We start from the raw sequence: 26536 nt of genomic DNA, 5'->3' as shown, positions 1-26536 counted from the left end.
ATGCAGAATTGGGGCACCCTCGTTCTTATCATTCTCCTTGAACTTAACATATCTGTCTCTGCGGAGAAAGGTACTGTTTATAAGCAAAGTGCTTTCTTTCAGCCATTTCCTAACTTTTATAATTTTAGAGACTGTAAATTTTGCAAAGGGCTTTGGGTTCAGCTAATCTTGTGCAATTGTTGTATGGTTTATTTAATTCATTTCTTGCTTTGGGAGATTCCAGGACTGTATTATTTTTTTTCACACTGTTCTCACAATTCTGTTATTTTGGATTTGTTGAATAGGTCATAATGGGTGGATTGCTGCTTCATGTGAAAAAAAGGAAAGTTTTATAAATAACTAAGTGGCTTGGGAAGAGACTAAACCAGTGGTTCTCACCCTTTTGCTCCATGGACCTAACCAATAATGGGCAGCCAAAATTTTTACTGCCACACTGTGAGTGTGGCTTATTTTGTGGGTGTGGCTTGATGATCATATGACTTGATAGAAGTGGCTTCCTGGCCATGTGACCAGGCAGGAGTGGCTTGAAGGATCATCATCGTTCAAGTGAACTGTTAAGTCCTTGACTTAATTCACCAGTGTCGCTCGCTGGGGTGGCAACTTGCTTCATGTTTCGCGTGCTCTACTTCCTGGGTCACCCCCACCTCAGGCTGAGTAGCTAGGCGAACAGGTGCCAATCAGCTGTTGAGAAAAGATGAGGAAGGAAAAGGACCCCCCACAGCTCCTGCCAGTGCTGGTCTTCCTGCTGCTTTCTGAGGAGGAGAAGAAGGGAATTTAAAAATACCGGAAAGCTGAGGGAGAGTCACAAGGTTATTGTTGCTGCACAATGCCTTTTCATCTCAGCTGTGGGTGGAGTGAGGGCTTCGCAAGGGGAAAAAGACCGCAGCCCAGACTGCTTTGCCACGGCTCGGCTCAACTCTCCTTTTTTCCCCTGGTGCTGCGTGCTCCTTGCTTTTTTCCTCTTTCCTCCTTCCTGGCCTCAGGAGGTGGCCGCGTGAGACTGGAGGGGAGCCGGGCAGGAGAGAGGGAAGCTCATCCAAGGCCAGGAAGGAGGAAAGAGGAGAAAAGTGAAGCACGTGCAGCAGCAACAGGAGGGGGGGGGAAGAGAGCCAGGCTGAGGCTGGTAATGCAGGAAATGACTGCCACCGGTCAGCTGGAGCTGCACACGCAGCTTAATTTCCGCCAGTGGAACTGCGTTCCATCCCGTCCTGCCTACTGCCCACCCCTGGACCTAACCCTTCTTCAAATACTTTTTTGTGGCCTTGGAGCAATAAGACTTAACTCAAGATTTAAATCGTAACATTTCTTCAAACCTTTGCATCCTTGCATCCCCTCCCCCCGAGGGGTCTGTGGACTACAGGTTGAGAATCCCTGGTCTAAACCATCTCTAGTCATTATGCCGAGCAAAGTTGTTGCAGAATACATGGCAATGGACCAGATTACTTCCAGAACTGCCTGCTACCGCACGAATCCCAGCGACCAATAAGGTCCCACAGAGTTGGCCTTGTCCGGGTCCCGTCGACTAAACAATGTCGTTTGGTGGGCCCCAGGGGAAGAGCCTTCTCTGCGGCGGCCCCGGCCCTCTGGAACCAACTCCCCCCGGAGATTAGAACTGCCCCCACTCTCCCTGTCTTTCGTAAACTACTCAAGACTCATTTATACCGCCAGGCATGGGGGAGTTGAGATAGCTCTTCCCCCTAGGCCATTACAAGTTATGCATGTTATTTTTGTGTGTATGTTTGGTTTTATAATAGGGGTTTTTAGTTGTTTTTATTATTGTATTGTACATATTGTGTTTATTATTGTTGTTAGCCGCCCCGAGTCTGCAGAGAGGGGCGGCATACAAATCCAATTAAATAATAATAATAATAATAATAATAATAATAATAATAATAATACTAATAATAATAATAATAATAATTATTATTATTATTATTATTATTATTATTATTATTATTATTATTATTATTATTATTTGAGAGAGGCCCTGCCATTTGTCACTTGTGCAGTTAGCTGCACTCAGCCACAATCTGGTTTATCCCAATGTGGCCTAATGTTCTGAACAAACCCAACTTAGGTGGTTAGTTGTTGGCAGAGGTGGAACAGTGACGTGTGCTTGTCCCCGTGGCTTTGAGTGCTAGTGGAGTCCAGTGCAATTCTGCTACTGCAGCTGGGCAGGTAGCAAAATCATGCATGGATATGCAGGTGTGCCTGTGTTTCAGTGCAGTTTTTGTTTCCACGAAAGCAAAAAACTGCACGGGGGGCGAGCACACATCACCGTTCCATCTTAGCAGTCCACCTCAGGTTGATGGGACGGTGTGAATGCAGATAACATGGTTCATGAATATGGTCTGGTGAACTAGAGTAAAGTGTATCATAGAAACCAAGTTCACCAGATTGCAAGAAGCAAACCACACTCAAATGGGTCAGTCACACATTTATAATGTACTGATTAGTTTCTGTGGCGTCATGTGTTATGTGAATGCAGATATTTAATGAGTTTATAGTTCAGGAACCATCCTGTTCCTCCCATTCAGGAATCAGTGAAGCATGCTGTGCTAGAAGTCAGCCATTTATTCATGAAGTGAGTGAAGATCTGCTGTTTTGCAGGAAATCCAGAAACATTGTTTTAAATAATTATTTTTCATTTCTTTAAAAAGTAAGCTTAAAGCACTTCAGATGTAACTCAAAATGTATATCTTCATTTATCTTAAGACACGATTAATATGTCGGACACAACTTTTTTTCCTTTTCTCCCAGTAACTAGGGATTTTCATCGAATATGCAAACTACCACCCCAAAAGGGAAAATGCAATGAAGAATTTGAGAATTTTTACTATGATTACAAGAGCGATAGGTGCAAGACCTTCATCTATGGAGGTTGTGGTGGCAATAGAAATAACTTTGTACATCTGCTGGAATGTTATTATACATGTAAAAGATTTGGTAAGGCCACTGATGTCTCTCATCTTAAACTTCTTTTTTTTAAATTCCTGATTTTTAAAACCTGTACTGAATTTATGCTCTGTCATTTTAATCCCCCTTGGCTGTGTTTTTGGTAATCACTGGCATAAAAAGTAAAAAGTTGTGACTTAGTATTGTTAAATTTAATTAACCCATAAATAAGGGTTTCAATTTAATATTTTTTTCATACTGCTGATAGGTCCAGACATAGTAATTTAATAAGTTATTGCATACCTTTAGTGATATAACTATTGTTTTCTTTAATTGATAAAAAATTTGATGTCTCCTGCTTTTCTCTTTTAAATAAAGTTTTTACTCTTTTTTATCCATAATGCATCCATACATATACCTTAATTCTTAACAAAGTACACATAGTTATACACTTCTATTTGATAATACATAAACCAATATCTTAATTTGCACCTTTTATACTTTAATAACTCGCCTGTTTTCTTTGTATCATTTGATTCCCCTCCCTCTGTCTCCCTCTCTTTCCTTTATCGACTTTCTCCTTCTCTCCCACTTCCTACTCCCCTCTTCTCCCATCTTCCCTTTCTTCTCTACTTCCTCTTCCCCTCTTAGCCTTTCCCTGAGTGTATATTTTATTTTATTTTTATTTATTTATTTTCTTCAATACACAATGAGGGTTTTAGTGGGTATATATCTATATACACATAGTAAAATACATGATGAAGGTTATAGAGGAGATACTCATAGTAAAATATGTTGTGATTCCGTCCGAGGCCCCTCAGGGAACGGCTGATCTTCTGTCGGTTTCCTGCTCAGAGGGGGAGGATGAGGAACAGGAGGTGCAGGCAGACGAGGAGGAGGAATCTCAGGCTGAGGAAGAGGGGGAACAGCCAGAGGCCCCCGAGAGGGAGCTCTCCCCAGCAAGCAGCCTGGATTCCTTAGAGGAAAATGCACAAGCAATAATCGATCTGCGACAGAGAAGAGCAACACAAAGAAGGGACCAATTAGCTAGGTACTTTCAGCACTAAAGAGGCAACAGCTGGGTTTGGGTGTGGTGCTCTCTGGAAAGGCTAAAAGGCAGACCCACCCTTCCTGGCTTGTGGAGTATTATCTTTGGGAGTCCTGGGACCTGGCTGTGCTCTTTGACGTCTTGGAATTCTGGTTTGTGACTTTGAATACTGAAACCTTGGGGGGGAAAGGTGGGGGGGTCTTATTCTCTACAGTGGTGGGTGTGCCAGCAAGAAGGCTGCTGTATTGTCTGGACATCAGGACTCTGCTGTAAAGTCTCATAACCTGCCTGTGGGGAAGAACAGGTTTTTCTCTGTGTTTATTTTTCAAGCTATAAAGTACTTTTGCTTTTACCAGCGTGTCTGGCTGTTTTTTCCAGTTGGTGTTGAGGTCTGGGGGCACCCAGACAGAACAAAAATATATCTAAGAAATACTGTAATAGAAAAGAAGGTATAGTAATAGAACATATCAATGAAAGAATATAAGAAGAGATATAGGAATAGAAGAAAGGTATAGGAGATATAGGAGAGCAATAGGATAGGGGACGGAAGGCACTCTAGTGCACTTGTACTCGCCCCTTACTGACCTCTTAGGAATCTGGATAGGTCAACTGTAGATAATCTAAGGGTAAAGCGTTGGGGGTTTGGGGATGACACTATAGCGTGAGTTCCACGCTTCGACAACTCAGTTACTGTTTGGAGCGGTTAATATTAAGTTTAAATCTGTTGTGTGCTCTTGTGTTGTTGTGGTTGAAGCTGAAGTAGTCGCCGACAGGCAGGACGTTGCAGCATATGATCTTGGGGGCAATACTTGGATCTTGTTTAAGGCATCTTGGTTCTAAACTTTCTAGGCCCAGGATTGAAAGTCTAGTCTCGTAGGGTATTCTATTTCGAGTGGAGGAGTGAAGGGCTCTTCTGGTGAAGTATCTTTGGACATTTTCAAGGGTGTTAATGTCTGAGATGCGATATGGGTTCCAAACAGATGAGCTGTATTCGAGGATGGGTTTGGCAAAAGTTTTGTAAGCTCTGGTAAGTAGTGAGAGATTGCCAGAGCAGAAGCTGCGTAGGATTAGGTTTACAACTCTTGAAGCCTTCTTGGCTATATTGTTGCAGTGGGCTTTGGCACTTAAATCTTTTGTTATTAGTATACCAAGGTCTTTAACCGAGTGGGGATTATCTGTGATAATTTGATTATTTAGTTCGTATTTGGAGTTCAGATTCTTCTTCCCAATGTGTAGGACAGAGCATTTGCTAGTTGAGATTTGGAGTTACCATGTGTTAGACCACTCAGAAACAGTGTCAAGGTCTTTTTGGAGGGTAGTTGTGTTATCAGTGGTGTTGAAGAGTTTTACATCGTCGGCGAAGAGGACACAGTTGCTTGTGATGTAATCGCAAAGGTCATTGATGTAGAGAATGAAGAGTGTTGGTCCCAGTATATTACCTTGGGGAACACCGCTTTTAACTGGGATGGGGGTGGATATGGTGCTTCCTATTTTGACCACTTGTTGTCTGTTTGACAGGAATGCTGTAATCCAGCTATGGAGGGATCCTGGGATGCCATAGGATTTGAGTTTTAGGAGTAGTTTGTCATGGACCACTGAATCAAAGGCTTTGCAGAAGTCAATATAAATTGCATCTGTAGATTTCCCTTGATCTAGATGAGTTGTCCATATATTTTTGCAGTGGAGGAGCTGCAGGTTGCAGGATAGTTTTTTTCTGAAACAATCCTTCATATAGTTAACAGGAAGATAACCCACATCCCTAACCTCATTTAATTATTACTTCTTCTCTTAAACTCATCCCCCCACTAGTATCCATATTTATGTATTTTTTTCTTGTATTTTCCTAGGTATATTAATTACTATCTTAATGCTGCATCCTCAACTGCCTAATTTTGTCACCTGGATCTACAACCTTCAATTTCCTATTTTCTTCCAATTTAATCAAAGTTACTTGTCTTCTATACATATTCATTTTCTAGCCAATCACAAATCCCCCCCCCACAGCTTTATAGTTTTCAGTCTTGTTTATCTTTGATTTTCATTGTCAATCTGTTCATTTCTGCACAATCCAGTATTTTTTTTAATTACTTCACTTTTAGAGGGGTCTTTTGCGGCTTTCCATTTTTTGCACAAACACAATTCTTGCTACTGTGATTATATGAATAATTAAATATGTATTTTCTTTATTAAACTTCTCTGGTAATATACCCAACAAAAATATCTCTGGTTTCAATTCTATGCGCTGTTACAATATTTTTTCTATCCACATTTGAATTGAGTTCCAATAAACTTTGGCTTCAGCACATATCCACCACATATAATAAAAAAAATTGCTGACATTTCCAACATTTCATAGGTTTATCTTTAAACATTTTAGGTATCCTTTGCGGTGATATGTGCCATCTATAAAACATTTTATACAAATTTCCTTTATATGCTGTTGCCATTGTCAATTTATAATTTTTTCCCCATAGCTGTTGCCATTTATCCAGTTGTATTAATCCAAGCTGTTGCCAATTGTATAGTATGACCAAAATTCCTTGCTCAAAGTATTTCGCTTTTTTGTTATTTGCATATTTAATTTCCCAACTAATTCCTTTTTTCCCCATCATATTTTTCAGTAAAAGTTTTGTTTTGTCTTTATTAATTTTTAGTCCTGCCATCTCTCCATATTTTTAAATTTGCTTTATTAGTCTAGGTCTGCTATTTAATTTAAAATTTAATTTAATTTAAAATTTAATTTAATTTAAAATTTAATTTAATTTAAAATTTAATTTAATTTAAAATTTAATTTAATTTAAAATTTAATTTAATTTAAAATTTAATTTAATTTAAAATTTAATTTAATTTAAAATTTAATTTAATTTAAAATTTAATTTAATTTAAAATTTAATTTAATTTAAAATTTAATTTAATTTAATTTAAAATTTAATTTAATTTAAAATTTAATTTAATTTAATGTAAAATTTAATTTAATTAAATTTAATTTAATTTAAAATTTAATTTAATTTAATTTAATTTAATTTAAAATTTTATTTAAAATTTAATTTAATTTAAAATTTTATTTAAAATTTAATTTAATTTAATTTAATTTAATTTAATTTAATTTAATTTAATTTAATTTAATTTAATTTAATTTAATTTAATTTAATTTAATTTAATTTAATTTAATTTAATTTAATTTAATTTAATTTAATTTAATTTAATTTAATTTAATTTAATTTAATTTAATTTAATTTAATTAATTTAATTTAATTTAATTTAATTTAATTTAATTTAATTTAATTTAATTTAATTTAATTTAATTTAATTTAATTTAATTTAATTTAATTTAATTTAATTTAATTTAATTTAATTTAATTTAATTTAATTTAATTTAATTTAATTTAATTTAATTTAATTTAATTTAATTTAATTTAATTTAATTTAATTTAATTTAATTTAATTTAATTTAATTTAATTTAATTTAATTTAATTTAATTTAATTTAATTTAATTTAATTTAATTTAATTTAATTTAATTTAATTTAATTTAATTTAATTTAATTTAATTTAATTTAATTTAATTTAATTTAATTTAATTTAATTTAATTTAATTTAATTTAATTTAATTTAATTTAATTTAATTTAATTTAATTTAATTTAATTTAATTTAATTTAATTTAATTTAATTTAATTTAATTTAATTTAATTTAATTTAATTTAATTTAATTTAATTTAATTTAATTTAATTTAATTTAATTTAATTTAATTTAATTTAATTTAATTTAATTTAATTTAATTATTTAATTTAATTTAATTTAATTTAATTTAATTTAATTTAATTTAATTTAATTTAATTTACTTTAATTTAATTTAATTTAATTTAATTTAATTTAATTTAATTTAATTTAATTTACTTTAATTTAATTTAATTTAATTTAATTTAATTTAATTTAATTTAATTTAATTTAATTTAATTTAATTTAATTTAATTTAATTTAATTTAATTTAATTTAATTTAATTTAATTTAATTTAATTTACTTTAATTTAATTTAATTTAATTTAATTTAATTTACTAATTTAATTTAATTTAATTTAATTTAATTTAATTTAATTTAATTTAATTTAATTTAATTTAATTTAATTTAATTTAATTTAATTTAATTTAATTTAATTTAATTTAATTTAATTTAATTTAATTTAATTTAATTTAATTTAATTTAATTTAATTTAATTTAATTTAATTTAATTTAATTTAATTTAATTTAATTTAATTTAATTTAATTTAATTTAATTTAATTTAATTTAATTTAATTTAATTTAATTTAATTTAATTTAATTTAATTTAATTTAATTTAATTTAATTTAATTTAATTTAATTTAATTTAATTTAATTTAATTTAATTTAATTTAATTTAAAATTTAATTTAATTTAAAATTTAATTTAATTTAAAATTTAATTTAATTTAAAATTTAATTTAATTTAAAATTTAATTTAATTTAAAATTTAATTTAATTTAAAATTTAATTTAATTTAATTTAAAATTTAATTTAATTTAAAATTTAATTTAATTTAATTTAAAATTTAATTTAATTTAATTTAATTTAATTTAATTTAATTTAATTTAATTTAATTTAATTTAATTTAATTTAATTTAATTTAATTTAATTTAATTTAATTTAATTTAATTTAATTTAATTTAATTTAATTTAATTTAATTTAATTTAATTTAATTTAATTTAATTTAATTTAATTTAATTTAATTTAATTTAATTTAATTTAATTTAATTTAATTTAATTTAATTTAATTTAATTTAATTTAATTTAATTTAATTTAATTTAATTTAATTTAATTTAATTTAATTTAATTTAATTTAATTTAATTTAATTTAATTTAATTTAATTTCATTTCATTTCATTTCATTTAATTTCATTTCATTTCATTTCATTTCATTTCATTTCATTTCATTTCATTTCATTTCATTTCATTTCATTTCATTTCATTTCATTTCATTTCATTTCATTTCATTTAATAATTTAATTTAATTTAATTTAATTTAATTTAATTTAATTTAATTTAATTTAATTTAATTTAATTTAATTTAATTTAATTTAATTTAATTTAATTTAATTTAATTTAATTTAATTTAATTTAATTTAATTTAATTTAATTTAATTTAATTTAATTTAATTTAATTTAATTTAATTTAATTTAATTTAATTTAATTTAATTTAATTTAATTTAATTTAATTTAATTTAATTTAATTTAATTTAATTTAATTTAATTTAATTTAATTTAATTATTTAATTTAATTTAATTTAATTTAATTTAATTTAATTTAATTTAATTTAATTTACTTTAATTTAATTTAATTTAATTTAATTTAATTTAATTTACTTTAATTTAATTTAATTTAATTTAATTTAATTTAATTTAATTTAATTTAATTTAATTTAATTTAATTTACTTTAATTTAATTTAATTTAATTTAATTTAATTTAATTTAATTTAATTTAATTTAATTTAATTTACTTATTTAATTTAATTTAATTTAATTTAATTTAATTTAATTTAATTTAATTTAATTTAATTTAATTTAATTTAATTTAATTTAATTTAATTTAATTTAATTTAATTTAATTTAATTTAATTTAATTTAATTTAATTTAATTTAATTTAATTTAATTTAATTTAATTTAATTTAATTTAATTTAATTTAATTTAATTTAATTTAATTTAATTTAATTTAATTTAATTTAATTTAATTTAATTTAATTTAATTTAATTTAATTTAATTTAATTTAATTTAATTTAATTTAATTTAATTTAATTTAATTTAATTTAATTTAAAATTTAATTTAATTTAAAATTTAATTTAATTTAAAATTTAATTTAATTTAAAATTTAATTTAATTTAAAATTTAATTTAATTTAAAATTTAATTTAATTTAAAATTTAATTTAATTTAATTTAAAATTTAATTTAATGTAAAATTTAATTTAATTTAATTTAATTTAATTTAAAATTTAATTTAAAATTTAATTTAATTTAAAATTTAATTTAATTTAAAATTTAATTTAATTTAATTTAATTTAATTTAATTTAATTTAATTTAATTTAATTTAATTTAATTTAATTTAATTTAATTTAATTTAATTTAATTTAATTTAATTTAATTTAATTTAATTTAATTTAATTTAATTTAATTTAATTTAATTTAATTTAATTTAATTTAATTTAATTTAATTTAATTTAATTTAATTTAATTTAATTTAATTTAATTTAATTTAATTTAATTTAATTTAATTTAATTTAATTTAATTTAATTTAATTTAATTTAATTTAATTTAATTTAATTTAATTTAATTTAATTTAATTTAATTTCATTTCATTTCATTTCATTTCATTTCATTTCATTTCATTTCATTTCATTTCATTTCATTTCATTTCATTTCATTTCATTTCATTTCATTTCATTTCATTTCATTTCATTTCATTTCATTTCATTTCATTTCATTTCATAATTTAATTTAATTTAATTTAATTTAATTTAATTTAATTTAATTTAATTTAATTTAATTTAATTTAATTTAATTTAATTTAATTTAATTTAATTTAATTTAATTTAATTTAATTTAATTTAATTTAATTTAATTTAATTTAATTTAATTTAATTTAATTTAATTTAATTTAATTTAATTTAATTTAATTTAATTTAATTTAATTTAATTTAATTTAATTTAATTTAATTTAATTTAATTTAATTTAATTTAATTTAATTTAATTTAATTTAATTTAATTTAATTTAATTTAATTTAATTTAATTTAATTTAATTTAATTTAATTTAATTTAATTTAATTTAATTTAATTTAATTTAATTTAATTTAATTTAATTTAATTTAATTTAATTTAATTTAATTTAATTTAATTTAATTTAATTTAATTTAATTTAATTTCATTTCATTTCATTTCATTTCATTTCATTTCATTTCATTTCATTTCATTTAATAATTTAATTTAATTTAATTTAATTTAATTTAATTTAATTTCATTTCATTTCATTTCATTTCATTTCATTTCATTTCATTTCATTTCATTTCATTTCATTTCATTTCATTTCATTTCATTTCATTTCATTTCATTTCATTTCATTTCATTTCATTTCATTTCATTTCATTTCATTTAATTTAATTTAATTTAATTTAATTTAATTTAATTTAATTTAATTTAATTTAATTTAATTTAATTTAATTTAATTTAATTTAATTTAATTTAATTTAATTTAATTTAATTTAATTTAATTTAATTTAATTTAATTTAATTTAATTTAATTTAATTTAATTTAATTTAATTTAATTTAATTTAATTTAATTTAATTATTCTAGTATCCTAGCTTCTAATAGCAGTTCATTATATAATTCTAGCATAACAATTCCTAATGTCTCTTCAAATATTTTATGTACTTCTGCTGATATCCCATCTGGTCCCGGTGCTTTTATGGTGCTTTATATCTGATCCTGGTGTTTTTCTGTCTTTTTATTTCCTAAATTAATTCCATCATTATTATTTTCTTATCTAATACATTTTTGTATTTTCCTGATATTTCCGGTAATTCCATTTCATCCAAATATTGTTTTGCATCCTTCTCAATTATTTTCTCTTGTTTATATAGATGTCCTTGCTTTCTTTCCCCCCTTCATTTCTATGTTTTAGATTCCCATCAGCATCATCCAATTGCTTAATCCATTTTTTCTCTTTTTCCTTTTTTCATTTTATAGGATAACCATCTATGCATTTGATTGTTCAAAAAAATTTTGTTTAGTCATTTTTGTTTTCTTTGCTTCCTCTTCATTTTCATTTTCCATCATACTCATTTTGTGTATCTTCAAGTACATTACATTGGTTGCCGATCAGTTTCCGGTCACAATTCAAAGTGTTGGTTATGACCTATAAAGCTCTTCATGGCACCGGACCAGAATATCTCCGAGACCGCCTTCTGCCACACAAATCCCAGCGACCGGTTAGGTCCCACAGAGTTGGTCTTTTCTGGGTCCCGTTGACTAAGCAATGTCGTCTGGCGGGACCCAGGGGGAGAGCCTTCTCTGTGGTGGCCCCGACCCTCTGGAATCAGCTCCCCCCGGAGATTAGGATTGCCCCCACCCTCCTTGCCTTTCGTAAACTCCTCAAAACCCATCTTTGTCATCAAGCTTGGGGGAACTGAGACATCTTCCCCTTGCCTATGTAGTTTCTGTGCACAACATGACTGTATGTATGTTTTTATTTACTGGGGTTTTTTAGATTTTTTATATGTATAATTGCTATTTTAGATTTTAATTATTAGATTTGTCTCTATGTACCGTTTTTTATCACTGTTGTGAGCCGCCCCAAGTCTACGGAGAGGGCGGCATACAAATCTAATAAATACAAATACAAATAACATTTTTTATTTATTTATTTATTTTGGGTCTCTTACTTTTCTCATCACATCCTTAACCTCTCTGCTATCTAAATCAGGAGTATCAAATTCAATCTCATTGAGGGACAGATCAAGCAAGGGTGAAATCCAGCAGGCAAATGCCACCTCTGTCTGGCCCCATAGTGGGATGGGAATGGAGATTTTGCAATATCCTTCCCCCAGGAGTGGGGAAAAAATGGAGATTTTGCCATATCCTTCCCCCAGAGGCACCACAGGCCGGTCCTTCAATGTTACCAGGGTGGCCCCATGGACCAGATCTAAGCACTCTGCAGGCGGTTCCAGCTCATGGACCTTGAGTTTGACACCTGTGGTCTAAATGATCAAATCAATAAAAGATGGCATTTTAAGCTCACTTTATATTTTATTTATTTATTCATTTGTCCAATACACAAATACATAGGAAGAAAAATAGACATGTAGTAATATATATAAGGGTAAAAGTGAACTTATAGGAGAGGATATATGAAAGGAAGAAAATATATATGAAAAGTGAGAGAAAGGAAGACAATTGGACAGGAGACGAAAGGCACACCAGTGCACTTATGTACGCCCCTTACTGGCCCCTTAGGAACCTGGAGAGGTCAATTATGGAGAGTCTAAGGGAGAAATGTTGGGGGTTAGGGGTTGAGACGATTGAGTTCCACGCTTCGATAACTCGATTGTTGAAATCATATTTTTTACAGTCAAGTTTGGAGCGGTTCGTATTAAGTTTGAATCTGTTGCGTGCTCTTGTGTTGTTGCTGTTGAAGCTGAAGTAGTCATTGACCGGTAGGACGTTGCAGCATATGATCTTGTGGGCAATACTCAAGTCGTGTTTTAGGCGCTGCAGTTTTAGGCTTTCTAGGCCCAGGATTGTTAGTCTATTTTCGTAGGATATTCTGTTTCGAGTGGAGGAGTGAAGGGCTCTTCTGGTGAAATATCTTTGGACATTTTCAAGGGTGTTGATGTCTGAGATGTGGTATGGGTTCTAGACAGATGAGCAGTAGTCCAGGATGGGTCTGGCAAAAGTTTTGTGGGCTCCTGTGAGTAGTGTGAGATTGCCTGAGCAGAAGCTACGTAGGATCAGGTTAACAACTCTAGAAGCTTTTTTGGCGATATTGTTGCAGTGGGCTTTAGCACTTAGGTCATTTGATATTAGTATTCCAAGGTCTTTTACTGAGTGTGGGTTGGCCGTGAGAGATTGTTTATTCACTTCGTATACGCGGTTTGGATTCTTTTTGCCAGTGTGGAGGGTAGAGCTTTTGTTGGTTGATATTTGAAGTTGCCAGGTGTTAGACCAGTCTGAGTCAAAGTCCAGGTCCTTTTGGAGAGTGAGTGAGTTGTCAGTGATGTTGAAAAGTTTCACACCATCGGCAAAAAGAACACTGTTGTCAGACACAAGAAACCAGAGCCATTCAAGAGTAGTTAAAGTCGGTAACTTTATTGTCTATTGTCTGTGTTACAAGAATCTCAACTCATTGCTTGCCTTCTCCTGGGAACGATCAGATAAAACGTCATGGGGAATGTCAATGCCTCTTGTGACTGGGCAGCAACTCTAAGCTCTCTAGATCCCTCTTACCACATTGTTATCTACTAAAATTTCTGTCTCTATTTTTATTTGCAGGCTTATTTTCTGGCTGGGAAAATATGCTGGGAGATATAAAGTGGAGGAGAGGTAAGTATTCCATTGTTGTCTCCACAACAAACTCCAGGGGATTCATAGTTAAGTGTTGGTGTGGCTGCCTTTAAGGAAATAACATAACCTCATTACTACAATGACATTTCCACCGGGATATAAAGGATACATATGGAAGGGATAGGTGACTTTTCTTAGTGTGTTGGGGTGCTGCAATGTTTGAATTGAGCCCAAACAGTGAATGACACTTGGGGATACTGGATGGGACAGCTATTCTTTTTCTTTCTGACATCACCACTTTCTTTTCTGATAACCTCCTTTCTCTTTTTATATCTCCTGCTGGTATGAAACAGGTTGCATGTTGTTTATATCTGAAGAGCAGCTGAGATCTTCCATGGCATAGAATATGCAAGATACTTTTCCCTTTTTAAAAAAAATGATATTTTTATTATTTTATGTAAACAAAACAATACAAACAAACAATAAAAAACAAAACAAATAACATAAAGAGGAGCTACAGTTGCTCCGCTCAAAAGTAGAAGTCTTTTTTATACAAAAAGGAAAAACGTGTAAATTAGATCAAATCTGCGAAATACATTCTAATGTAAAACGTCACTACATAGCTTGATCTTTCTAATAAGTTTAACTTTTTAATTTAATATTTCAACATCCCTATACATGCCCATGTTACACCAACACTCCGCAGTCTGCATTGGTTGCCGATGAGTTTCCAGTCACAATTCAAAGTGTTGGTTATGACCTATAAAGCCCTTCATAGCATCGGACCAGAATATCTCCGGGACCACCTTCTGCTGCACGAATCCCAGCGACTGGTTAGGTCCCACAGAGTTGGCCTTCTCCGGGTCCCGTCGACTAAACAATGTCGTTTGGCAGGACCCAGGGGAAGAGCCTTCTCTGTGGCGGCCCTGACCTTCTGGAACCAGCTCCCCCCGGAGATTAGAACTGCCCCCACCCTCCTTGCCTTTCGTAAACTCCTTAAAACCCACCTCTGCTGTCTGGCATGGGGGAATTGAGACATCTCCCCCGGTTTATGAACGGTATGTTTGCGTGAATGTTTGCTTTTAATAAGGGGTTTTTAATGTTTTTTTTAATTATTAGATTTGTTGTACATTGTTTTATTGTTGCCCCGAGTCTGCGGAGAGGGGCGGCATACAAATATAATAAATAATAATAATAATAATAAAGAATGTTTGACCAGCTGTTAACCATTCTTCACTTCTTGCATTTTGCGATGATGATGATGATGATGATGATGATGATGATGATTATTATTATTATTATTATTATTATTATTATTATTATTATGTTATGACCTTTTATCCAGTTATCAAGTCTTTCTCAAGGAGCGGGGCTTGGCAGATATTGTTGCTTGATATTTTTATTTCTGCATTTCAAAAAGAGCTTTAGTTTCCTACATCTCTGTTTTTCTTTTAGAAACACCTAGGAGATGCAAATTAAGTCCCAGGAAAGGAAAGTGCAAGGATAAGATTCCTCGCTATTATTATGATGCCCACAACAAGAGATGCCGATTGTTTACTTACAGTGGTTGCGGAGCAAATGAAAACAATTTTGAGACCTTCAGCCAATGCAACAAGGCCTGTGATGAGTTTGGTATGTTGAATTAATTAATTAATTGGTTGTCATGACATAAAAAAAGATACTGAGACTGTAGAAAGAGTGCAGAGAAGAGCAACTAAGATGATTAGGAGGCTGGAGATGGAAGTACAGTATATGAAGAACAATTGCAGGAGTTGATGAAAAGGGAGATGACTTGAGATGACACGATCACACTGTTTCAATATTTTTTATTCTTTTTTTATTTTTTTACCAAATTTACACAAACATCCATACATATACAATATTATCAAGAAATACATTAATTTCTATTTCTATTTCATTTTTATTTTTTTTAGTTGTTTTGTCAAGTACTTATTGGTGGTATACCAAGATATAATAATATTTATATACATGATATTAGTAAAAGAGAAACATTAGGGCAGGATACAGAAAGCACTCTGGTGCCCTTATGGACGCCCCTTACTGACCTCTTAGAAATTGGGAGAGGTCAACAGTGGATAGTCTAAGGGTAAAGGTTTGGGGGTGAAGTGATTCTATGTATACAGAGTCTGGTAGTGCGTTCCATGCATCAACTACTTGGTTACTAAAGTGGTATTTTCTGCAATTGAGTTTAGAGTGGTTTACTTTAAGTTTGTATCTATTGCGTGCTCATGTGTTGTTGTGGGTGAAGCTGAAGTAGTCATTGACAGGAAGGACATTGTAGAAGATGATTTTATGGGCTATGCTTAGGTTGTGTTTAAGGCAACATAGTTCTAAGCTTTCTAAACCTTGGATTATAAATCTAGTTGCGTAGGGTATTTTGTTGCGAGTGGAGGAGTAAAGTATCTCTGGACATTTTCTAGAGAGTTTTTGTCCGAAATGTGGTGTGGGTTCCAGACAGCTGAGCTGTATTCAAGGATTGGTCTGTCAAAAGTTTTGTATGCTCTAGTTAGTAGTGTGGGATTACCGGAGCAGAAGCTATGTAGGATTAGGTTATTCAAAATATCATCATATATTCTTCCCGGTAAATCTACCATTGTTCTAATGCTGCCTCCTTCCTCCTATTTTTCTTGCCTGGGTCTACTACCTCTAATTTTTAAATTTTCTTCCTAATTAATCACCATGAGCAATCAATCATCCCTCATTCATATTAATGGCCGGAGTGAAACTGTCGTTCATGGTCCCCAGGCCTGCCGACATAGTTGTGTTTTTAACACCTTTTGAAAGACAAGGAGAGTGGGGGCAGTGCAGATCTCTGGGGGGAGTTAGTTCCAGAGGGCCAGAGCTGCAACAGAGAAGGCTTTCCCCTGTGGACCCGCCAGGCGGCATTGTTTGGCCAACGACCCACGGAAAAGGCTGAAAGTGTGACCGAACTTGTCATTGGGATATATCAGGCAGAAGATGGCCCCGTAAATAATCTGGTCCAATGCCATGTAGAGCTTTATGGGTAATAACCATCACCTTGAATTGCGTTCAGAGACCAATTGGACATGAGTGACTGTGAGAAGATAGAAGATGGAACTCTTACCTCTTACTCCCTGTCCAAAAAGGCCTGCAACTGGTGCACCAGGCGAACCTGTGCAAAAAATCCCCCTAGCCACAGCCAACATATGTTGTTCTAACCTCAGCTGGGGAACTAGAAGGACTCCAAGTTGTGGCCCCTCTCTGAGGGGGTCAATATCCCCCCCAGAGTGATGGACAGACAGGTGGGATTGTCTTTGGGAGGCAGAACCCACAGCCACTCTGTCTTGTCAGGGTTGAGTTTGAGCCTGTTAATGCCCATCCAGACCCTTACAGCCTCCAGGCACTTGCACATCACTTCCACTGCTTCACTGAACTGGCATGGAATGGAAACTCACTCCATGAGTGGTTTCATGTAGATATTAAAGAGCAGGGAGGAGAGAACCAACACCTGAGGCACCTCACAGAGAAGGGGCCTAGGAGATGATCCACCAACACCATCTGTGACCGACTGGAGAGATAGGAGGAGAACCACCATAGAATGGTGCCTCCCACTCCCAGCCCCTCCAGTTGGCACAGAAGGATACCATGGTCGATTGTATCAAAAGCTGCTGACAGGTCAAGTAGCACCAGGATAGAGGAAAATCCCCTATACCATTGTTCCCTCTAAGCTGAGCAGTGAGCAATCGCTCACTTAAAAATCATCATCATCAACTCAGTTTTCCAAACCTGCCCAGAAGCCGAGAGGGAAAGAGTGAGAGGGAAGGAGAGAGAGAGGAAGAGAGGAAGAGAGAGAAAAAGATAGAAAAAAGAGAGGAAGGAAAAGGGAAAGAAAAAGAATGGGAGTAAGGAAGAGAGAAAGAAAATCAAAATCTAGTTTGAAACTAGCTCAACTATTTAAGTGGCATTTTGATATTGATAGAGTTGCCCTATTATGAGCTCACTGTTATAGACACACAGTACAGTATTTTATTTTGAAATTCTCTGAGGCAAAACAGGGTGGGTTTTTTATTTATTTGTTTGTTTGTTTGTTTGTTTATTTATTATTTCTGTGCCGCCCAGTCCTGAAGGGACTGCCGCTCAGACACTATACTTTTCCGCCCACCCTATACTGGCCCGCCAGAGATAATCCATCAGCGAGACCAATGGAAAAGAGAAGTTTACTTTTATAGCTTCCTACAATATTTTCTACCCTCTTGGTCTCTCTGTGTGTTTCTGTCTGTCTTTCTTTCTGTCTCTCTCTCTCTCATCCTCTCATTCTCGATATCTCTGTCTCTCTCTCTCTAACACACACACAAATCGCTCGCCTCCTCAAAGACAGAGAGAGAAGCTTATTTTTCTAGCATTCTACAATATTTTCTATCCTCTTAGTCTCTCTCTCTCTCTCTGTATGTGTTTCTGTCTGTCTGTCTGTCCGTCCATCCGTGTCTCTCTCTCATGCACACACACACACACACACACACACACACACACTTCAGCCACATTCCATTTTATTTTGTAAGAACTTCTGCAAAATTCATATGGCCCCAGAAGCATTATTGAAAATCAATTCCTGTCCTTTATCGTCAGAATTCAGATGGGGCATGGAATGCTGTGAGTAGTACCAATGGCATGTTGGCCACATGGAGTACAGGAAAGAGAGAAAAAAAGAAACCCCTTGGTCTTCCCAGAAATTTGACTTCTAACTATCACTTGCTGCTGAAGACATCCGAGTTGCTTCCAAGCAGTGGTGTAGTTCCAATAGTGAGATGAGATGGGGCATATGACTCAACAGGTGTGCACAGGTGCTTCTCATTGTCATCACTTTCGAATTACGTCACTGGTGCTGTACTACCAACAAGGGCATTCTGTTTCAAGCTGTTGCAGAATTAGCGACAGTAGCAACAACCATCTTGCCTTCAAATGAGGACTGTCAAATCCATGGCCAGTGGCCCAGATGTGTCATACACTGCCATGCTGACACCCCATTTACCAAAAGGGAACAAAGCCCCAATACATCCTGTGATGCCGCTGTTACAATGAAAGTTTGACACCCCTGCTTTAAAGGGTCTTCTATTCTTTGACAGGAAAGAAGCCCTGGAGATCTTCTTGTGATGATAAAATGATCCACATGCATACAGGATCTGAGCAGAGAGTGGTTTAAGGCAGTGATTTTCAACCTTTTTTGAGCTGCGGCACATTTTTTACATTTACGAAACCCTGGGGCACATTGGGGGGGGGGCAGGGCGCTAAAAAAGTTTGGACAAAAAAATTATCTCTCTCTCTCTTCCTCCCCTTCACTCTATTTCTTTCTGCCTCCCTCTTTCTCTCCCTTCCTTCCTCTTTCTCTCTCTCTCCATCCCTCTTCCTTTCTCTTCCTTCCTTCCTCTCTTTTTTGCTCTCTTTCTCTCTCCCTCCCTCCCTCCCTCTATGTCTTTCTCTCTCCTCTCCCTCTTTCTCTCTCTCTCTTTCTTTTCTCTCTTGCTCTCTCTCTCTTTCTCTCTCTCTTTCTTTCTCTTGTTTTCTCTCTCTCTTGCTTTCTTTCTCTCTCTCCCTTGCTTTCTTTCTCTCTTGCTTTCTTTCTCTCTGAGCTTCGCGGCACACCTGACCATGTCTCGCGGCACACTAGTGTGCCACGGCACACTGGTTGAAAAACACTGGTTTAAGGCAAAATTTAAAAAGCATTTGATGCAGGTCATTGTGGCAAAGGATATGTTTTATTATGCAGTTCAGGGGCTAAATGAAGGTAGCGGTAGTAAGAACTGTTCAGGTGTGGGAGATGTAAATGCTGAGTGACTGCCAGTTCTGTTCAACCTCTTCAGATTTGTAAAATGCAAACATCTTCATACTTACTATCATCCCAATGTCTTAAAACAGTCAGAAAAGATGTGGTAATATGGTAAATGATTTAGCTTTACTAGATAAATGGTCAAAGCAATGGAAACTGCAGTTTAATGTTTCCAAATGTAAAATAATGCACTCGGGGAAAAGGAATCCTCAATCTGAGTATTGTATTGGCAGTTCTGTGTTAGCAAAAGCTTCAGAAGAGAAGGATTTAGGGGTAGTGATTTCTGACAGTCTCAAAATGGGTGAGCAGTGTGGTCGGGCGGTAGGAAAAGCAAGTAGGATGCTTGGCTGCATAGCTAGAGGTATAACAAGCAGGAAGAGGGAGATTGTGATCCCGCTATATAGAGCGCTGGTGAGACCACATTTGGAATACTGTGTTCAGTTCTGGAGACCTCACCTACAAAAAGATATTGACAAAATTGAACGGGTCCAAAGACGGGTTACAAGAATGGTGGAAGGTCTTAAGCATGAAATGTATCAGGAAAGACTTAATGAACTCAATCTGTATAGTCTGGGGGACAGAAGGAAAAGGGGGGGACATGATCAAAACATTTAAATATTATTATTATTATTTATTGGATTTGTATACCGCCCCTCTCCGCAGACTCAAAGGATGTCAAAGGGTTAAATAAGGTTCAGGGGGAAAGTGTTTTTAATAGGAAAGTGAACACAAGAACAAGGGGACACAATCTGAAGTTAGCTGGGGGAAAGATCAAAAGCAACATGAGAAAATATTATTTTACTGAAAGAGTAGTAGATCCTTGGAACAAACTTCCAGCAGACGTGGTTGGTAAATGCACAGTAACTGAATTTAAACATGCCTGGGATAAACATATATCCATCCTAAGATAAAAATACAGGAAATAGTATATGGGCAGACCAAATGGATCATGAGGTCTTTTTCTGCCATCTATCTTCTATGTTTCTATGTGGTTAAGCTGAACACAAAAAATAAAATAAAATTGGGAAGATGGTAAGAAAAGACCTGAAAGTGTCCTTAAATAACATACTTTTTCTTGTCCTTACTATAGGAGCCATGGTACTGTACTCTCCAGGTAAGAGTTCCATAGTTGACCTCATTTGACCTCTACATTCGGGGATGGGTTACTCTTACTTTCCCTACCGGTTTGGAAGTGTGTGTGGCACATCCAGGTACTGACCCCCTGCGCATGCACAGAAGCCTTTGCGCATGTGCAGGGGGTTATTTGCCAGCCACTTTCAAGCAGCGGTGACTGGGGAATCAGTTCTGGGGGCATGGCAAGCCAGCCTTCACTACTGGTTCAGCGACCATGGTGAAATTTCCGTCACTGGTTCACACAAACTGATCTGAAGTGGTAGCAACCCACCACTGTTTAGGATATATGATGGCTTTGGACCTTCTATCGCTTGGTTGTAATTTTTCTATGTATTTGTTCCACTTCTTGGTACATTTCACTTTGGCACCAAGAAATTTGGATTTGTCCTCAACTATGCAGCAATAGTATCTGCTCAGAAACACTAAAATAAGCACCTTGAGTATGAGATAGAAAACTAGGAAATGTAGGGAACAGATTTATGGATAGTTAGATTAGATTAGATTTATTGGATTTATATGCCGCCCCTTTCTGTAGACTCGGGGTGGCTCACAACAATGGTAAACAATACATAATAACAAGTCTAATATTTAGCAATCTAAATTACAGTTTTAATTCCCCCATGCATGACGGCAGAGGTGGGTTTTAAGGAGTTTCCGAAAGGCAAGGAGGGTGGGGGCAATCCTAATCTCTGGGGGGAGTTGATTCCAGAGGGTCGGAGCCACCACAGAAAAGGCCCTTCCCCTGGGTCCCGCCAGACAACATTGTTTAGTCGACAGGACCCGGAGAAGGCCAACTCTGTGGGACCTAACCGGTCACTGGGATTCGTGCGTCAGAAGGCGGTCCCGGAGATATTCTGGCCTGATGCCATGAAGGGCTTTATAGGTGATGACCAACACTTTGAATTGTGACTGGAAACTGATCGACAACCAATGCAGACTGCGGAGTGTTGGACATGGGCATATTTAGAGAAGCCCATGATTGCTCTCGCAGCTGCATTCTGCATGATCTGAAGTTTCCGAACATTCTTCAAAGGTAGCCCCATGTAAAGAGTATTACAGCAGTCGAGCCTCGAGGTGATGAGGGCATGAGTGACTGTGAGCAGTGACTCCTGATCCAGATAGGGCCGTAACTGGTGCACCAGGCGAACCTGGGCAGATGTCCCCCTCGCCACAGCTGAAAGATGTTTCTCTTATGTGAGCTGTGGATCGAGGAGGACGCCCAAGTTGTGGACCCTCTCTGAGGGGGTCAATACTTCCCCTTCCCCCAGGGTGATGGAAGGACAGATGGAGTTGTCCTTGGGAGGCAAAACCCACAGCCACTCCATCTCATCTTGGTTGAGTTTGAGTCTGTTGACACCCAACAGCCTCCAGGCACCGGCACATCACTTCTACTGCTTCATTGACTGGACATGGGGTGGAGATGTACAGCTGGGTATCATCACTGATGATACCTCACCCCATGCCCTTGGATGATCTCCCCCAGCGGTTTCATGTAGATATTAAATATCTTTTATTTTTATTGCTGGGTCAATATAGTTAAGAATTGCATCTGCAGTTTTCCTTGTTGTACATGGAAGAAAACATTCAAGATTTTACACAAATGCACACTTTCAAATAAACCCCTCTCTTGTTTTCACCTTTCTGAATCTTCCAGAATCTATGCTACAGACGTGTGAACAAACATTAGATGTTGGCCCATGCAGCCAAAGCTTTCCTCGCTTTTACTACAATAACGATGACAAGACCTGTATACCATTCACGTTTGGTGGCTGCAATGGCAACAGAAATAACTTTTTGACTCAGGAGAAATGCCTTCAGGAGTGTAATCCCAAAGCATGGTTCCAGGGTAAGCCCAAAGAGCTTTTGAAGAATTCCCTGCAGAGTTCCAACTAGCCTCAGCACTAGGCCACTTGGATAAGTAATTGTTGCGCTGCTTCTAATGCAGAGGTCTTCAAACTTAGCAACTTTAAGACTTGTGGACTTCAACTCCCAGAATTCAACAGACTTTTGAAGGCTTGTTAGAGCATAGGTCTTCAAACTTGGCAATTTTAAGACTTGTATCAGCCAGAGAATACTGGGAGTTGAAATCCACAAGTCTTAAAGTTGCCAAGTTTGGGGACCCTTGTTCTAACGAGAATCCTTTTTTCAAGGCTAATTACCCAATAGTTTCCTACTGTTTTCTCAGTTTGCAGAAGAAAAAAAAACAGATTTCGTGTCCTTTGATCACCATCCTTGTATGATTATTGGTAGTCCTTGTGTTTTGTCCACAATTGAGCCATATATTTGCGTTGCTAATTGAAAGATTTGTAAAATGAGTTTTGCCTCATTTTACCCCCTTTGTTGCCAGAGTTGTTAAGTCCACTTCGTAAGTTAGTAACTGTTCTGTTGGGCTCTCTGGTAGAATCCTCCCAAAAATTCACAGGTACAAATTTCAGACACACACACGTTTGAAAATTCAAAACAATGTTCTTTATAATGAAAATTCACTTAAACCAAGCCTCTTTTGGTATAGCCAAGAGCACTCGTCTCCAAACAAACTGGTAATTTGTACAAGTCCCTTATCAGTTCTGTGATACTTAGCTTGCAGCTGTGAGGCAATTGACAGTCCTTCTTCTTCCACAAAGTGACACACTTTGCTCTGGTTTAGTTTCAAAGTGGGGAAAAATCAGCACACAAAAAGTCAAAGTCAGTAAAGCAGTCACGAAACACAACGATCAGATAATCCTCCACAATGGCCAAACCCACAGGCTGCTCTTTATAGCAGCCTCACTAATTACCACAGCCCCACCCAACCACAGGTGGCCTCATTTTCTTTGATAATAATCTCTCAGTTGTTGTTGCCTATGCATCGCTCTCCGCATACGTGGCTGTATCATTAACTCTTGTTCTGAATCCAAGGAGGAGCTAGATAATTGATCTCCTTCTGAGCTGTCTGCCACACTCTCCTCCTCCCTGTCATTCATGTCTTCTTGGTCAGAGGAGCCTTCATCAGCAGATTCCACCGGGGGCAAAACAGGCCTGCAGCATGTGGATGTCTCCCCCACATCCACAGTCCTTGGGGCAGGAGCAGGGCCAGAGCTAACCACAACAGTAACATGGTTGTTAAGTGAATCTGGCTTCCCCATTGCCTTTCCTTGTCAGAAGGTTGCAAAAGCTGATCACATGATGGTAGCACATTGCAACTGTCATCAATATGAACCAGCTGCCAACTATCTGAATTGTGATCATGTGACCGTGGGGATGCTGCATCGGTGGGAAGTATGAAAAACAGTCCTCACTCATTTTTTTCAGTGCTGTTGTAACTTTGAATGGTCACTAAATGAACTTTTGTAAGTCAAGGACTACCTGTACTCTAATAGAATCCTGTTGCCCAACAAAAGGCACTTAACCTTCCCTTCACACAAATGTAAGAATTTGGAGGGTAAGAACTTTCTGAAAAAATAATCCTGGTCCATGTTTTGCTGCACTTCTAAATTGTGTTCCATTGCCATACTTTCTTCCATGGGTTCTGGAGAAGCTTTCTTCTTGCACACCATCTCAATTTTCTCTCTTCTTAGCATGCTCTAGGAAAGGAATGTCAAACTCAAGGCCTGTGGGCTGAATCCAGCCCACGATGAGGTCAAATCCAGTCCATGTGGCTATCTTGGAAACTGTAAGCAGCCAGCCTGCTTCACTTCAGCCTAACCCAGACCAACCATGATATTTCACCAGAAGAGCCCTTCACTCCTCCACTCGAAACAGAATATCCTACGAAAATAGACTAACAATCCTGGGCCTAGAAAGCCTAGAACTACGGCGCCTAAAACACGATTTGAGTATTGCCCACAAGATCATATGCCGCAACATCCTACCGGTCAACGACTACTTCAGCTTCAACCGCAATAACACAAGAGCACGCAACAGATTCAAACTTAATATGAACCGCTCCAAACTTGACTGTAAAAAATATGATTTCAACAATCGAGTTATCGAAGCATGGAACTCATTACCGGACTCAATTGTGTCAACCCCTAACCCCCAACACTTCTCCCTTAGACTCTCCACGATTGACCTCTCCAGGTTCCTAAGAGGCCAGTAAGGGGCGTACATAAGTGCACTGGTGTGCCTTTCGTCCCCTGTCCAATTGTCTTTCCTTTCTCTCACTTATCATATATATTCTCTTCCTTTCATATATCCTCTCCTCTAAGTTAATTTTCACCCTCATATATATTACCACATGTCTATTTTCCTTCCTATGTATTTGTGTAGTAGACAAATGAATAAATAAAATAAATAAATAAACCCAGGAAGCTTCTCATTTGGCCACCTTCCCTCTTTCTTCTTCCTGCTCCACTTCCTCTTCAGACAAAAACTGTGCTTTCTGTCTATTGCAGCACAACATCCAGAATTAAGTTTGACAGTGGCAAAGCTTGGGAGATGGCCAATTCCCATTCGTGGTGCTTCGGCAGAGGTAGAAGGCAATCCCGCCCCCGCTATATCCCCTCAGGATGCTGGAGAACAACGTCAAAGTTCCTGATTGGCTAAGATGGGAGCTGCTGCAGAGCGGGAGATTCCAGGCTCCCTATTGGTTGCCACGTCTGACAGCCAACTATAAAAGAGCTGTCAGACGCGGCTGAGGTTTGACTGTGTTTTAAGAGCTGTTAATTGATTGTGCTGCCGTTGCCTTCCTGTCAGCCTTAATAAAGGCCTGTTATAGTTGAAAACTCATTTCGCCTCAGTTATTTCCCACTTGCCTTGGACTTAGGACCCCCCACAAGACCAGACCATTTTCTACCACAATTTTCTACCACAATTTCCTACTAAACACTGCTAAGTTTCTAAGCCTTCTATTTTTCCTGGATTCTTTCAGCAGCTGTTTGTCTATTAAAATACCTAAGTTACTAGGTCACATCAAGAACAAATTCTGAATTGGCCTATTTTATTCTTTGCAAAAGAACACTAAAGCCCAAGAAATGGCTCCAAATGTTTACATATCCCATCTTTAGATATAGAGCAAGGGTATCAAACTCAAAGTCTGGGGGATGGATCCCACCCACTAGTGATTTAGATCTGGGATGCGGGGCTGTCCTGGAAAGAGTAAAGAACTGGCCCGCTATTCCTCTGCCAGCAAAAATGGAGTTTGGAAGGAGTTGTGTGCGGTCCCTCCGAGCTCTGTTTTCACTGGCAGAGGGTTGCAGGAGACAACCTCTCCCTGCATCTCCGCCCCTCTGCACATGTGTGCATGACTCCCTCATGCTCCCCCTGCCCACAATGCATGAACACAGGAACTCCTCCCCTGCATTCCCCCATGCCTCATTTTGGGCCTAGTAGGCCTCCCTGCAGCCCCCTGAGATGGCTTCCCCAAAAACATCCCCAAAATATGAATATGATACCTCCCGCCTTCCAGACATCTGGAAACCAGCCCTCAAACGTATCCCAGCCATAGAAACTGAAAAGAGACTCAGAACACACATTGCAAAACAATCAAGTAGCCTGCAAGCTCCAACTACTCAGGATATAACGCCTAATCCACAACCATTAACTAATTATCATACCTCAGTTACATCAACGACCACAGGTGTTACCCCACTGACTCA

General features: G+C 35.0%; 1 protein-coding gene across 1 annotated transcript; it reads left to right on the top strand.

The window, feature by feature from the left end:
• Positions 1-25641, top strand: LOC139174679 (carboxypeptidase inhibitor SmCI-like). The gene is made up of 7 exons (XM_070765191.1): positions 1-70; positions 2761-2946; positions 14009-14059; positions 15476-15652; positions 20917-20940; positions 22615-22806; positions 25334-25641. The coding sequence occupies exons 1-7, from the start codon at positions 1-3 to the stop codon at positions 25474-25476; spliced, it is 843 nt and encodes a 280-aa protein (XP_070621292.1). The 3' UTR covers positions 25477-25641.
• Positions 25642-26536: the final 895 nt, after the last annotated feature.

This window comes from Erythrolamprus reginae, chromosome 12 (assembly GCF_031021105.1).
Source record: "Erythrolamprus reginae isolate rEryReg1 chromosome 12, rEryReg1.hap1, whole genome shotgun sequence".
Lineage (NCBI taxonomy): Eukaryota > Metazoa > Chordata > Lepidosauria > Squamata > Dipsadidae > Erythrolamprus > Erythrolamprus reginae.
The sequence above is the reverse complement of the archived record's forward strand: the minus strand, read 5'-3'. Positions and strand labels throughout refer to the sequence as shown.

Bases quoted from the DNA above. Each gene is read 5' to 3' on its own strand.
- LOC139174679 (XM_070765191.1), top strand. From the start codon at position 1: ATGCAGAATTGGGGCACCCTCGTTCTTATCATTCTCCTTGAACTTAAC. The intron at 2,947-14,008 runs GTAAGGCCACTG...TTTTATTTGCAG, and splicing joins TTATACATGTAAAAGATTTG to GCTTATTTTCTGGCTGGGAA. The intron at 14,060-15,475 runs GTAAGTATTCCA...TTTTTCTTTTAG, and splicing joins AGATATAAAGTGGAGGAGAG to AAACACCTAGGAGATGCAAA.